General features: G+C 41.9%; 1 protein-coding gene across 5 annotated transcripts; it reads left to right on the top strand.

The window, feature by feature from the left end:
• The first annotated feature begins 1405 nt into the window (after positions 1-1405).
• LOC112072746 (mitogen-activated protein kinase kinase kinase 14) lies at positions 1406-14836 on the top strand. 5 transcript variants are annotated; one of them, XM_024140133.2, is made up of 9 exons: positions 1406-1512; positions 10611-10878; positions 10976-11051; positions 11226-11469; positions 11836-12228; positions 12338-12472; positions 12571-12700; positions 13892-14020; positions 14334-14836. In XM_024140133.2, the coding sequence occupies exons 2-9, from the start codon at positions 10620-10622 to the stop codon at positions 14507-14509; spliced, it is 1542 nt and encodes a 513-aa protein (XP_023995901.2). In that variant the 5' UTR covers positions 1406-1512; positions 10611-10619; the 3' UTR covers positions 14510-14836. The 5 variants fall into 5 exon arrangements, with proteins under 5 accessions (XP_023995901.2, XP_070296013.1, XP_070296011.1 ...); XM_070439912.1 differs by having other exon boundaries at positions 14397-14609; XM_070439910.1 differs by having other exon boundaries at positions 1425-1512; positions 10614-10878.
• The last annotated feature ends 109 nt before the right edge of the window (positions 14837-14945 follow it).

Here is a 14945-nt window from a genome sequence, read left to right as displayed (position 1 = left end):
CAGGAATGGGCCACAATACAACCAACTTATTGTGGGAAGCTTGTGGAAGGCTACCCGAAACGTTTGACCCAAGTTAAACAATTTAAAGGCAATGCTACCAAATACTAATTGAGTGTATGTAAACTTCTGACCCACTGGGAATGTGATGAAATAAATAAAAGCTGAAATAAATCATTCTCTCTACTATTATTCTGACATTTCACATTCTTAAAATAAAGTGGTGATCCTAACTGACCTAAGACAGGGAATTTTTACTTGGATTAAATGTCAGGAATTGTGAAAAACTGAGTTGAAATGTATTTGGCTAAGGTGTATGTAAACTTCCGACTTCAACTGTATAATGGTGGCAAGGCATATGACAGGGATCATCTACTAGATTCAGCCTCGGGATGATTTTTTCTTGAGAGGATGGTCGGGAGGCGTAACATAATTACAAATAATTTGTAGACTGTAAATTGACTGCAAGAAGCCCCCAAAATTATGTTTGACGAAAACATAATAATTTCAAACCTTTTTTACATTTGTATATGATCACATGCCAAGAGTGTGCAAAGCTGTCATCAAGGCAAAGGGTAGCTACTTTGAAGAATCTCAAATATAAATTATATTTTGATTTGTTGAACACTTTTTTGGTTACTACATGATTCCATATGTGTTATTTCATAGTTTTGATGTCTTCACTATTATTCTACAATGTAGAAAATAGTAAAAATAAAGAAAAACCCTGGAATGAGTAGGTGTGTCCAAACTTTTGACTGGTACTGTGTATATTTAGAATTTTTTTGCTCAGAAAACTTGGGGGTATAAAACTGGACCGCCGGGGAACCATGGCATATGAACTAACAGGATATTATAGAGCAAACGCAATTATCACAACACATAGGTTGTAATATGGCTATTTTTTCCTGGCTTGGCTTCCCCAGTGATTTTACCCACTCACCGCTACTGGTAGGCCTACATGCTTGCCCTTCGCTTTATGCACACTTTCTCATACTTGGGTGCCACCAAGCATGTCATGTCAGAGAAACCTCCGCTAGCGCTTGGATTAGCCTTGGCAGCCGCTAGTGGTCGCTATGGATCCTCACTATCCATAGCGTCCAGGTTCGATATAACTTAGTTGAGAAAAGTTGTGCCTACATTGTGAAAACATTTAGACTGCGTTTAGACAGGCAGCCCAAATCTGATTTTTTTCAATCGGATCGCATTTGAAAAAAATCTGATGAGAAAAGATGTGATTGGTGAGAAAATACATATGAGTGGAAAAAAATATCAGAATTGGGCTACCTGTTTAAACGCAGTCTTGATGTTTACTAAAGTAATTGTACACAAGAACCACACACTTCCTTCATTCAAACCTAACTTCGAAACGATCATGTACTTTTGATTTTCAGATCTACACCCCTCCGATGACGCAATCCTAATTTTCAACGTTGAACATTTTTAGCGAACTGTGTAGATGCTGAAAACAGCCGACGCCTTTTATCATTGTAAAAACAACAGACCTGAACTAAGGTAAGTCAATATGAACTATAAAGTTATCAGAATTGAATATGATTAATACGTTTCTTAGTAAATGGGTTGAAGTACATTTGAAATGGCGGAGGAAAAGGAGGTGAAGTGAAGTCGCGTCAACATTTTTCTCGACCATAGCGTAATGATTTTTTAAAATGAAACGACTTAACGTTAATTACTTAATAACTTCTTAGTTGTTACATTTAAGATAACAAATGACCCATGTAGATGTTATGCACGAAGTTGCCACATAGGCTATTACAGTAGATATTGCCAGATATCACAGTACAGTAGACGGCCTGTTGACGATAATATCTTCTGACCGGGGTGCTTTGTTAAGTCGCCAACGCTTGCTGCAAACATGAACACGTATCGCTTGCAGAACGTTTTTTTTGAAACATAAGGAACGTATCTTCCAGATCAGAGAGAAATAACCTTTTGTTTTCATAAAACAAAAGTTTAAATTACTACACACCTTTATTGGGTTAGTGTTCCCACACGCCCAAATATATCTCCAATATACATCGCTTGTTTATGGAAGACATAGGTGGCCACCTGTGCTAATTAGCTATCTAATGCGCTCCGAACACGTGTGTAAGTGTAACTGGGGAGGAAGTGTAGTTCCTCAACTGGAGGCTTGCACAGCTCGTGGATCTGTGCAAAACTCTACAGTAAGTGTATCTTTTTTATTTGAAGGATTCTTTCTCGCAGATATGAAAGACAAGGGGCATATCAAATCAAATTTTATTTGTCACATACACAGGATTAGCAGATGTTAATGCAAGTGTAGCGAAATGCTTGTGCTTCTAGTTCCGACAATGCCGTAATATCCAACCAGTAATCTAACTTAACAATTTCACAACAATTGCCTTATACACACAAGTGTAAAGGAATGAATAAGAATATGTACATAAAAAAAAAAATATGAATGAGTGATGGTATAGAACGGCATAGGCAAGATGCAGTGGATGGTATAGGGTACAGTATATCATCTTGCCTATGCCGTTCATCTTGCCTATGCCGTTCTATACCAACACTCATTCATATATATTTTTTTACCTTACCTTATATACTATATACATATGAGATGAGTAATGTAGGATATGTAAACATATAAAAGTGGCTAGTGATACATTACATCAAGATGGCAAAATGCAGTAGATGGTATAGAGTACAGTATATACATATGAGATGACTAATGTAGGGTATGTAAACATTATATAAAGTGGCATTGTTTAAAGTGGCTAGTAATACATTTATTACATCAATTTTTAACATTTAACTTTTTTAACTTTAAAACACAGCATCGGAATTGTATACTGAACAAAAATATAAACGCCACATGCAACAATTTCAAAGATGTTACTGAGTTACAGTTTATATGAGGAAATAGTCAATTGAAATAAATTCCTTAGGCACTAATCTATGGATTTCACATGACTGGGAATACAGATATGCATCAGTTGGTCACAAGTAGGGGTTTGGAACACAAAACCAGTCAGTGTCTGGTGTGCCCACCATTTGCTTCATGCAGTACGACACATCTCCTTCACATAGAGTTGATCAGGCTGCTGATTGTGGGCTGTGGAATGTTGTCTCACTCCTCTTCAATGGCTGTGCGAAGTTGCTGGATATTGTCCGGAACTGGAACACGCTGTCGTACACGTCGACCCAGAGCATCCCAAACGTGCTCAATGGGTGACATGTCTGGTGAGTATGCAGGCCATGGAAGAATTGGGACATTTTCAGCTTCCAGGAATTGTGTACAGATCCTTGTGACATTGGGCTGTGCATTATCATGCTGATACATGAGGTGATGGCGGCGAATGAATGGCACGACAATGGGCCTCGGGACCTCGTCACGGTATCTCTGTGCATTCAAATTGCCAAAGATAAAATGCAATTGTGTTCTTTGTTCGTAGTTTATGCCTGCCCATAACATAACCCCACCGCCACCATTTGTCAATCTGTTCACAACGTTGACATCAGCAAACTACTCGCCCACACGACGCCATACACGTGGTCTGTGGTTATGAGGCCGGTTGGACATACTGCCAAATTCTCTAAAATTATTCTAACATTAAATTATCTGGCAACAGCTCTGGTTGACAGTGCTGCAGTCAGAATTGCACGCTCCCTCAAAACTTGTGTTTTTCATGCTAGCAGTTTAATTTAGTCTAGTAGGCTATTTTTGGACAAGTTGCTGAATTTGATAAGCCAATTGGCCTATCAACCCTCTACCAGTTGTCTGTACAGGGTCTGCTGTCACTCTTCCAGTATGCAATATATAGGCCATTATGCTGTTTACTTTCTGCATCTAAGTACGTTATATCGCAGATTCTACTTTTATAAACACCTGCAGTTCTTCATTTCACCTCTCACATTATTTTACATTATGAAGCTCACTGGTAGTCCCCAGTCACATGTTGTTATTACATGCACACAACGACGAGAGACCGAAGTCTTTTGAGTCACTCACTGTTGTGCAGCATACACAATAGCATAGTTACAGTTTGAATTCACAACTAAATGTTTGCAGCTAGATATAACTATTAAGTTAACTGTCTAAAATGTGCTAAATGCTCTGAAGTTGTGCATTTGGTTTGCTGACATAGCAGCTAGTTATTTATCAAGCTTCACTCCATTGATCTTCGTGCGTGCACGTGGGTGGAGTGGGATTTTTGGAGTAGCGAAAACATTTTTGTAATATGATTTCCTTGCCGGGCACACTCTCATTCACAAGGGGGTGATAGCAACGTTTTTTCATTTTGTGACTTTCCTTGGTAGTAGTAGCTAGCTGGCAGCCACTGAGATATAATAAGAACTGGAGACTGCATCCAAGATGTCCAACCGTTGTTTTCAAGGTAGATCTACTCACGTTCACATACGCCGATTCATGGACCATGGATACCTCGGTTGCATCCGATTTATACAGACAACATCTCCTACGCACAGGGAGCAGCCACGACGTCATCACGTCATCCAAAAACATGGCAGATATTGGATGAATATAACATTTTAATATCTTCGGCTGTGAGTGATGGGGAAAAATCCGCCTCAACTACAATTATTTGAATAATTAAATGAATGATTTGTGCACAAAGTTGAAGACTGAAGTGTCTTATTAGGAATTTTCTAATCTGACTTCTCTATGTGGCCGTCTATGGAAATTCTCTTTCTGGGCCAGGCATCAGTTAAACTGCAGTATCGAAGCAAAACTGGAGGAACCTTTTCGAAACCGTGCTTTTAGACTTTTTGGGTCGATTCTTGTTGTTTGGTTTAACTGTTTGAATAGTCGCTGAGATTATATTTGGTTATCAATGCAAAATAGGTTACTTTGATGCAAGGATGGGCATTTTACATTTTTCACATGTATTCACGTTTTTTTTTAGAGTACTGACATTTTTTAACACAAGGCCTGCGCTGGAAAGAAATATGTGCATATGTATCTATAATTTATCATAATCATTACAGATAACAAATCCTAAAAGCTAAATTGCCCCATATACAGTACCAATCAAAAGTTTTGACACACCTACTCATTCCAGAGTTTTTCTTTATTTTCTACATTGTAGAATAATAGTGAAGACATTAAAACTATGAAATAACACATATGGACTCATGTAGTAACCAAAAAAAGGTGTTAAACAAATCAAAATATATTTGAGATTCTTCAAAGTAGCCACCCTTTGCCTTGATGACAGCTTTGCACACACTTGGCATTCTCTCAACCAGCTTCATTGTAACGGTCCTGACCTGTTTTATGTTGTTTTTGTATGTGTTTAGGTCAGGGCATGTGTTTTGGGTGGGCAGTCTATGTTATCTGTTTCTGTGTTGGTTTTTGGGTTGCCTGGTATGGCTCTTAATTAGAGGCAGGTGTTTGGCGTTCCTCTAATTAAGAGTCATATTTAGGTAGGCGTTGTCACAGTGTTCGTTGTGGGTGATTGTCTTCCGTGTCTGTGTAATTGTTTGCACCATACGGAACTGTTACGGTTTGTTCGGTTTGTGTAGTCTATTTGTCCTATTCGTGCGTTCTTGTTGTTTTATGTAAGTTCGTCGTATAGGTCTGTCTACACTGTTTTGTTGTTTTGTTAGTTTAGTTAAGTTCGTGTTTTCGTTAAATAAATATGTGTTCAAACTTCGCTGCGCCTTGGTTCGATCAATACTCCTCCTTTTCGGTAGAAGAGGAGGAGGACCGCCGTTACATTCATGAGGTAGTCACAAAGCACATGTACAAATGGAACACTAGAGTCAAAGCAAATGAACGTTGTCTTCAAGACAAAATAAATAAAGCAATTGGGACAAAATGTAACTGTGATCCCTGGTTAAAGAACACGCTTTGACGTCCGTTCAAGTACTCGAGTAGCCTATATAGCCTATAGATCAGATCAAGGAGCCAAGCGACAACACTGCCCCCACTGCGGAAGGAATGATACAGCGTGTAAGTAAAATGCCGGAGCCTATTACAAAGAGACGCTCCTTTTGTGCCGAAAAATTATATTGCAACACTCCGAATCGTACGTCTGCGTAGAGCTCGTAGTAAGTTTAAGTGGTTAGCTTTTTGCAATCAAGCTCCTCTTGGTAACAGAAGAGAATCCCCTCCTGGATTAGAGGCTTGCTGTCTAAGATTTTTTGTTGTTGTTGTGTGCAACAAACAGTGAGTAACATTTTTGAGTTACTTGTATAACTGTATGACCTGGGATGTCTGTCCTCCAAATAGTTTATGTAAAAGGTTTGCATGTTAGCATTTAGCTAGCATTTGCTATGGGATTGTACATGTACTTGTTAGCATTGATAACCTTCTGATTGGAAATAGGGCCCCTTGTGTGTTTTAGTGCTGGTATTACGGGATGGCACAAAGTCGGTATGATGGCACAAGGTCAGTATGGGGGTGGGGGGGTTATACTTGCCTAACATATGGAATTGTATTAAGATGGTCATACCATGGATCATTTAGCTATTTGATTTAACGACCCTCTAGGTATAAACAAATATATATTTGCAAAGTATTTGATAAAATATAGAATTTGCCCATAGAAACGCATTCAATGACACGTTCATAAATGGCAAAACAGACAGTCAAAAAATGTATCCTAAGGAATAAGGTTTTGAAGTGTCTGTCCTATATCTATGAAATAGAAGAAAGCTCAGATTTCTTATTTTTAAATATTTTTTAACACATATTTAACCCATTCATTTTTTGAACTGGTTCCTTCAGACTAGTCCTGTGACACTTGTGGGGGTCGTAGAACAAAACAGAGAGCAGCATCAGTGACGATTAAAAAGTGAGTATACGCAATGCCCACTGAAAAGAATAGTGGGTATACAGCATATAGCCCCCACTACACGACTGGGCTAAAGTCTTCCACTCAGGGACCAGACGCGAACCTGATGAAATGACAAAGAGAAGCAATGTCCTTCTCTATGTCTATGATGCATTTTTAGCACCAGAGTAAATAGGTGTTGTCTTTCTGGTGTGTGAAGGATGTGTTGCTATGCACAGAGGCCTTCACCCCCTCTGATACCCTGCGTCATTCACTCATTGAGACATTCATTTTGGATTCCCATGAGTTGCTTGCTAGTCACTGAATGAATGCTTCGTAACAGTGCTCTGTGAGGGACTGAGGGGCCCAGAAGTACTGGCAGGTATCCAGGAATGGCGGAGGCGTACTGGTGTGTTAAATTATCCAGGTCCTGCAGGAGATGGAGCCCTCGGCTGTCCTTACTCAAGCCTCTGGTATTCTGCTAATCTGAGTGGGCGTATATGAGTCAGTGGTCATTGTGTGTCTGTGTGTATCCATCCTGAATCTTTTCAGCAGTTCCATCTGCAGCCGTTCCTCTATTTGTTCCTTTCTTTGTTGTATCCTCTACAGTCTACATTCACTCCCCCAGAATCTAGCTGCCATTTTTGGATCCCCTTTCCACCCCTCCTCCCGTTCTTGTCCTTTCTGCCCCCACATTCTCTCACTCCTCCACCAAGATTCCAACTGTCCCCCACCCCTCTGCTCACTGAGTATCATGCTCATGTTTTTCATGCATGTGTTTTTGATAGGGAGTCGAGAGGTCCTCAAACACAGTTACTTTGTCACATTGACAGTTAGGCAGGGGCCTACATTGTTATAACAAAGTTGTTACATTGCTGTAATAACACAACATAGAGAAACAAAAAACGGAATCTGCACAGTTTACCAAATGCTGAGTACAGCTAGGGGAGGACTTACTTTATATATCACAATGACTGGTCCCTATGGTCAGAGTGGTTTTCTGGGCTGTGGAGTGCAGCTCTACAACCACTCATTAGCCTGTAGTTCTCATAGTTTAACCTCTTCAAGAGGTTTTTAAGAGACTGCAAATTACTTGTGAGTGATCCATCAAGGCCAGAGGATGTAGGCTAATCCCAGGATAGAAAATGATCACATTCGCTCTGTTTAAGCGATCACAAGTAAAATAAAGCAAGAGTCAAGGGTGATGATAAATTCATATACTGTAGGCTACTTGCTTTAAGCTGTCACTCACTGCTATGATTTGATACAAGAGTTGGCTGTTTGACATGTCCAAATGTGGTCCCTGAGTTTCCTTGCCCTTTAGTGTCTCTGTTTTGAGTAATGTGTTGTTCCTCTCTCAAAAAAAGAGGAAACCAAAAAAGGAAGTGAGGTCTTCCCAAACTCAAAAAGGTGACCGACCTTTTCCCTGCTATGAGTTAAAACCTCACAATTCTCACATGTATTCCTCACGGGTCAATCTGATGTTTTATTTATTAAAATTATTATAATAAGAAGGGAAAACAGCAGGGGCTAAAGGTCTGGAGTTCAACACCCATAACGAAAAATCATAGATTATAGATTATACAGACAGAGGGGATTCGATCATTGATTTATGGGAGCACATAACTTTGGCTATATGCAGAACAGAACCAGGGTGTTCCTGTGGACATGATTGATGCGACTACTCTGGCCTGATGGGATCAAGTGGCTTATTCATGCATCATCGTTTGCTTGGTATTAGACCGTGAGTGTGTTTTAAGAGCATATCCCTGAACCCTGACCCCTTTCTGCAGCCCCAACGCAGCACAATGAGAGGCTTAAAGTGTGGCCAAAGAGTATAACATAGTCTAGTACATAACTAACATGTGGCCCCTTGCTTTGGGGAGTTAGATCTTCAGGGCTTGTTGTTTTGGGTCTCAAATGAACATTTAAAGAGTTAGACAGGTTAGATTTGGACACTGTTGGGTGCACTTTTTAATAATGTGCTCTAATTTTCCCATTATTTAGGGAGAGTGAAAATGGGACAGAAAGACACTGAGCATAAGTGAGAGAAAGAGAAAGCACAGAAAGAGCAAGACAGCCCTGCTGCTGCAGGGAAAAGAGGGAGGGGGGATGTGGGGAAGTGAGATGGATTTCCCGTAAATCACCATCAACCAATCACAGCTCCTACCCAGGTTGGCAGTGGGCCAGTGGGATCAAGCGACACCAAGCAACCGAGATGCACAGCAAGATTACAGAGTGAGGTAGAGAGAGAGAGAGAGAGAGAGTCGAAAGAGACCTATATTACAGAGAGTGAGTTATCATTTGGAAGGATAGGGGTATTTACTAGCAGAATATTTGCCTTCAGTTTAGTTTAGTGAAAAACGGATAACTAGAAGAGACTGCAGACCTGCAATTCGGACCTGCCTCTGTCGGTAGGTCTATGTTTCCTTCCTCAGCGTCTATTTTTCTGTTCAGTTCTTTGTCAAAGGGCCTGTTCTTACTTCCGCCCCACTTGATTTCAGTTGGGGTGTGGTGCTGTGTTTTGGAGGAGGGGTACGTGTGCGGAGCTCTTGCTTTAGCAGGAAGTGATGATCAGTGAATGAGAAAGCTAGTGTGCCTGATCAGAGTCTGGGTTAGACAAAGTGTGTGTGGAGGAGGGGAATGAGAGATTGACAGGAAAGTGGAGGAAAATTCACTGAACAGTGTGTGGAGTGTTTTATTTGAATGCTATACAGGTTCTAAGAGATTTCTAACGCCATTTGCATATCCGGGTATAAACATTTACATAGCATTTACCCTGGAAGTCAACCTGAGCTTGGCGTGTCATAAAGGGAACAGGGCACCTGTCTAAGGGAAGATCAAACGTGAGGGGTAAAGATAAACTCCTGTGAAGTGCTGGCACACTGATGCAACATGCAGCAACCCGAGCTCTACAGCTCTCCGCTTACAGTGCTCACTAAGCGGGCCTAGTTCCAAAGCCTCTCTGGCCTTTCTTTACTGAATTAAACATGCTCAGATCAGAGGGGTTTTCATTTGAAAGACATACTCCGTGCTTGATGCACACACACACAGAGACACACACACACACATTATATTCTGTGGAACTGAGGCAGTTCTGTTCCTTGAGCATGCCATGTAGCAGTCTCTATAACACAACTACTTCCTGGTGTTAACTACACAGTTGTAACTGTCAAAACAAGGCCGTGATCGAGTTTCCTGTTTCATTCGCTCACTGCAAAACGTGAAGTTTCAGCAGAGAAGGAGTTGCGATCAAGTTTCTGTGTCAAGCATATACACTTCCTCCATGTTGAGAAAGTGATATGTTTAAAATAAAATACAATTTTATTGGTCACATGCACCGAATACAACAGGTGTGGTCTTTACCGGGGAAATACTTACTTACGAGCCCATTCCCAACAATGCAGAGTTAAAAAGTACAAAAAATATTTGCTTTGGAATGAGGCACAATACAAGGCAGAGATAAACAATTACTAGATTGACTTGTTTCGCTGCCACACAAAGCCGGCCATTATTCCATTCTTAGCAGGTGCGAAGTTCAGTTGACATGAGGGAGGCTCTTTCCAGAAGTTAACAAGCTATACTGGGGTTTTTGATTACCCAGTCGCTGTCCCTGCAATCACAAGCTTTGCTCCTCTCTTTGCTAATTGCAGGTGTGAGGATCGCTTAGATCAGCAAGTTGGTTGTTGTGGAGATGTGCTTCAAATTAAGTGCTGTACACTGAGCTGTTCAAGGACGGACCGTTTTGAATAGTCCAACCAACAGCGAAGTTAGTAAACAGGATAAAACCATGTTTTATTCTGAATTGACATAATCTTCTGTTTCCTTCTCCAGCAGGTGAGAATGGCGGTGAATCAAAGGATCTTTAACTCGACCAGACCATTCTCAGGGTCACCCCAAATAGAGCTGAAGGGGTCTTACCCAAGCCGCCCCAGCCCAGAAGACAGGACGAGTGACGAGGAGGGGAAGGAGAGGGAAGGGGACTTCATGGCTTGTTTAAAACCCAGACTAATTCAAGTCCTAACACAGGGCACAGCAGAACAAGTGGGTGAAGCAGGTCCACTGAACTATCAAAAGAACTCGTTCATAGCCCAGGCTGAATGTGAGTATACTAAGGACGGGCGATACTAGTTTTGATAGAATTATTTACAGAGAGAGAGAGAGAGAATGGCACCAAGCTAACACCTGTGCCTCCCCAGGTGAAACCTCCCAGCAGTTCAGCCCTTCCTGCTCCGAACGCTCCTATGTCGGGTCCCCCAACTGCTTAATCAACCGGTATGACATCACTTATCCCTCCATAACACACTCCAACATTATCTCTCCTTCCAACTATCTCAATCTTTGGTTTTCTTTAGCTACAAAGCATTAGTAAAACCACTAATGTCTTACAGTTTCGGTTTTCGTGATAGTACTGCATTTACACAGGTATTGCTGTTATGTCTTCCACAGGGACTCATCAGAGCACAACAATGTGGCGTGTTCCACCGCAGCCTCCAACCAGGACAAACCAGGCTCCCCGGCCCACTGCTCACCCAGGAAGAAGCCAAGGAAGAAACAGAAGAGGAAGGAGAAGAAAGAGGAGCAGAGGGAGACAGGGAAGCAAGGGAAGCAGAGACAGAGACGTAGAGTACCTTCTGGTGTCCCTGAGCAGGAGACCCAGACTGGCAGTTCTCCTCAACTGATCCAGACCCAGGTAAGATGAGCACTCCCTGTAACATCCTACCGTCAGACACAAAATGGATGACGTTGAACTCTAGTTGAACTTGAAGTGCCTTTCTTATGATTCATAGTCTGTAGTATGAACCGTAGATGGTCTCATATAGTGTTTGAGCTTCTATCAGCTAACATCCTAGCACAAACATTAGCTTTCCAACCGGTAGGAAGTGATTGAGAACTCTTGACTGTCTGACAAAGCTTCCTTTCAGGTGTCTATAGTCTTGAAGTCTCACCCACATAGATAGTTGTCAGTGTCAGTTTTATCACCTGGAGGTGAAAGTTCTTTCCTGGCAGACAGTCACCTTTAATCACCTGGTGGTTGGTTTGTCTTTTTCCCCTTTAGCAGGACGCTTCAGAGCACCAAAGTAACATCAGCACTTCATACAGTAGCAGTATCCCGAGTTTAGAGGCGCATGACACAAGACGCCCCCCTTACCCCCTCCAGGACTGCAACAGGGGCCCCAGCCATTCCCACCTCTACTGGGGCCCCCAGGTGTTTAGCCCCCCCTCCAACCTCTCCACCTATGGGCAGGAGAGTGACTCAGACTCTCCTCTCAGCAGTGTGGGAGACTGTTCATTGGCCCTAGCAGGGCTCAGGGGCAGTGTCAGTCAGGAAGACCGATGCTATGCAGGTCCATTCTGCAAAGACTTCTGCAAAGACGTGGAAAGGGATGTCAGGGAGAAGGAGGGAGAAGTCTCAGAGACTGACACCAACGAGGGCCTGATCTTCAATGAGGTAACTTTCCAGACTGCAATAGTTGTCGATAAATGCGGTTGTTTATTTGTGGCTTTTTCTGATTCCTCCTTATTCACTCAGCCAATTGTTCTCTCTTATTTCCTTTTAGAATATTCAGCCTGTGAATTATGAGTACAGGGAGGGGAAGGACTACAGCCTCTGCAAGTCTATCAACACAGGGTCATACGGGGAAGTGCACAGTGTGCAAGACAACAGAACACACTTCAGATTTGGCGCCAAAAAGGTACAACAGCACTTACACTCTCTGTGTGTACATTATATGTGTGTTATCTCTCACTATTGATAACTATTGAACTCTCTCCTCCCTCTCCTTCCTCCCAGATTCTCCTGAAGAGTTTTAGTAGTGAGGAAGTGGGTACGTGGAGTGCCCTGAAGTCTCCTCGCGTGGTGGAACTCTTCGGAGTGATCAGAGAGGGGCCCTACGTTGTCCTCTTCATGGACCTCAAAGCTGGTGCGCTATACACTATACTGTACCTCGATCTCAGGCAGTGACCTGGACGCTAGTTATGCGCGGGCAAGCTTTTTGTTCACCTGCATCCACCCACAATTGCTAATAACCCATCCGCAACCGCCAGACTATATGTGATAAAGTGACAATCTGAGGCCCGACCCTAACCCGCTAACATTGAAAAATGCTGTAGGCTACAGTCAAAGACAGTGGAATGATTTTTTGACAGGGGGTGGAGATTTTCTCCTGATTTTAAATATGTTTCTGCTTATAATAACTATTTGTTAGTCAACTTGTCTATAATTAAATAGATGCAGCTTTACTTCTGTCATTTTATGTTGCCCTCAAAGACTATATTAACCCCTGCTCACCAGATTGTCATAAATCAATAGAATGAATGCTTTAATCTAGTTGACATCGGTAAAGTTTTTCTCTGTCATCTTCTTTCATGGAGCAAAGACGTTTAGGGACCAAAAAATAATTAAAGAGGGAATATTTTATGTGGTTGAAATTCTATCAGCTTTTATGATGCTGATAAAGATAGATACCATCTGTAGAGGTACTAACTGAGTATTTGCATTCTCTCAAGGTGCTGATAGAAAGAAATCACATTTCTCCACTCCTATTCCTGAGTCAGAATTTTGCCTACATTTGGTTAAACTTGTTACTGCAAGAAATCCTTAATTTTGCAGGAGTTAATATTAAGGCTATGTGAGAGGTTATAGACCTACAGTCAGTGTCCAGATTTCAGTTTCCATTTAACCCATCTGAACAGTAGGCTACAGTTCCCTTGAACTTCCCTATTTGAAGTCCCCGTCTTGTGACTGTTGAATTTGTATAGCGCCTCACAATCATCACACATTTCCCATTTCACCAAATATTTTCCCAACATTACTTTTCTGGCCCTCCTTTCTCTTTATATTCAACATTTCAAAGCTTTTCTCTTGTTGAATAAACTCCTTTTTGCCTCCGTGGATTGACGTAACCTTTTTTTTTTTTTTTTTTTTTACAAATTACCCCTTTTTTTATTTAATGACCCTAAACCCGTCCGGGTTATGAGTCAACCAGGGCATCACTACTAGACACCTCTGTTGGAGTTTCTCGAAGGATGCCTCAGATCACCACTATAATTTTGAGGTGATTTTCCATCACCCACTGACCCCTCCTGCCCTCTTCTCTATTATCTGCTTCTAGGCTCTGTGGGTCAGCTTATTAAAGAGAGGGGTCGGCTACCTGAGGACCTGGCCCTACACTACCACTGTCAGGTTCTGGGGGCGCTGGAACACCTGCTGAAGAGACGAGTGCTGCATCTGGACATAAAGGGTAGGCCGAGACATGAGATAATGAAAAATGGCTGACTTATGAACAAAATTACACCAGAAGGTTCATAAAACACACAGTAACTAAATGTCTTGGCACGTAGACTGACTCTGGTGATAGATTTTATTACGGTGTTTGATTACAGTGTTTGATTACAGTGTTTGATTATGGCAGCTATTAAAACAGTAATTAAAAGACTTGTGTCTTGACAGTTGACACATGTAAAGAGAAATGGAGAAGCAGACGTTCAGGTTATTCATATTTGTTTCATATTTTGCCTTGGTGAGAGTAAGTTCTTTCTCGGCTGTTTTTGCAGTTATGTGGAACACAAGAGTCGCAGATCGTGTCTTGATCTCCAGCACCTGTGTTGTGAAACCAGAGCACCACAGACTGAGAACGCGCCAAGCCGGGAATTTCCCACAGCGTGACTCACCGCTGCTCTTTAGAGGGCGCATGCGCTCGCCAGACAGAGAGAAGGAGAGACAGAACTAGAGGAAGAGAGAAAGCGACAGAGCAAAGGATAGACAGTCGGAACCACATGGCTCAGTGCTCAGACGCCACCTGGTGTCAGATATGCCACACCACAGGCACAGATACAACAGGGAGGTTTTGCCAAGTCACCTGGTGCCTGTCTATTATGCTATAAGCCCCAGATTCATTCCTTCCCCAACAGCTGTTTCTTAATAGCCAAAATGACTTGGATTTGACTCTCTTTTCCCCCTGATTACCAGAACCTTTCCCCGTCTGCATAGCTACAGTGCTGCTAAATATGGCTGTCTCATCCCAGGATTATAGAACAACAATAACCAAATCCAGTATATAGCCATAGATTAACATGCCTTCCTGTGTGTGTGCGTGAGCGTGTGTGTGTGTGTGTGTGTGTGTGTGTGTGTGTGTGTGTGTGTGTGTGTGTGTGTGTGTGTGTGTG

Source organism: Salvelinus sp. IW2-2015, unplaced genomic scaffold, assembly GCF_002910315.2.
Source record: "Salvelinus sp. IW2-2015 unplaced genomic scaffold, ASM291031v2 Un_scaffold2019, whole genome shotgun sequence".
In the NCBI taxonomy this organism is placed as follows: domain Eukaryota; kingdom Metazoa; phylum Chordata; class Actinopteri; order Salmoniformes; family Salmonidae; genus Salvelinus; species Salvelinus sp. IW2-2015.
The sequence above is the reverse complement of the archived record's forward strand: the minus strand, read 5'-3'. Positions and strand labels throughout refer to the sequence as shown.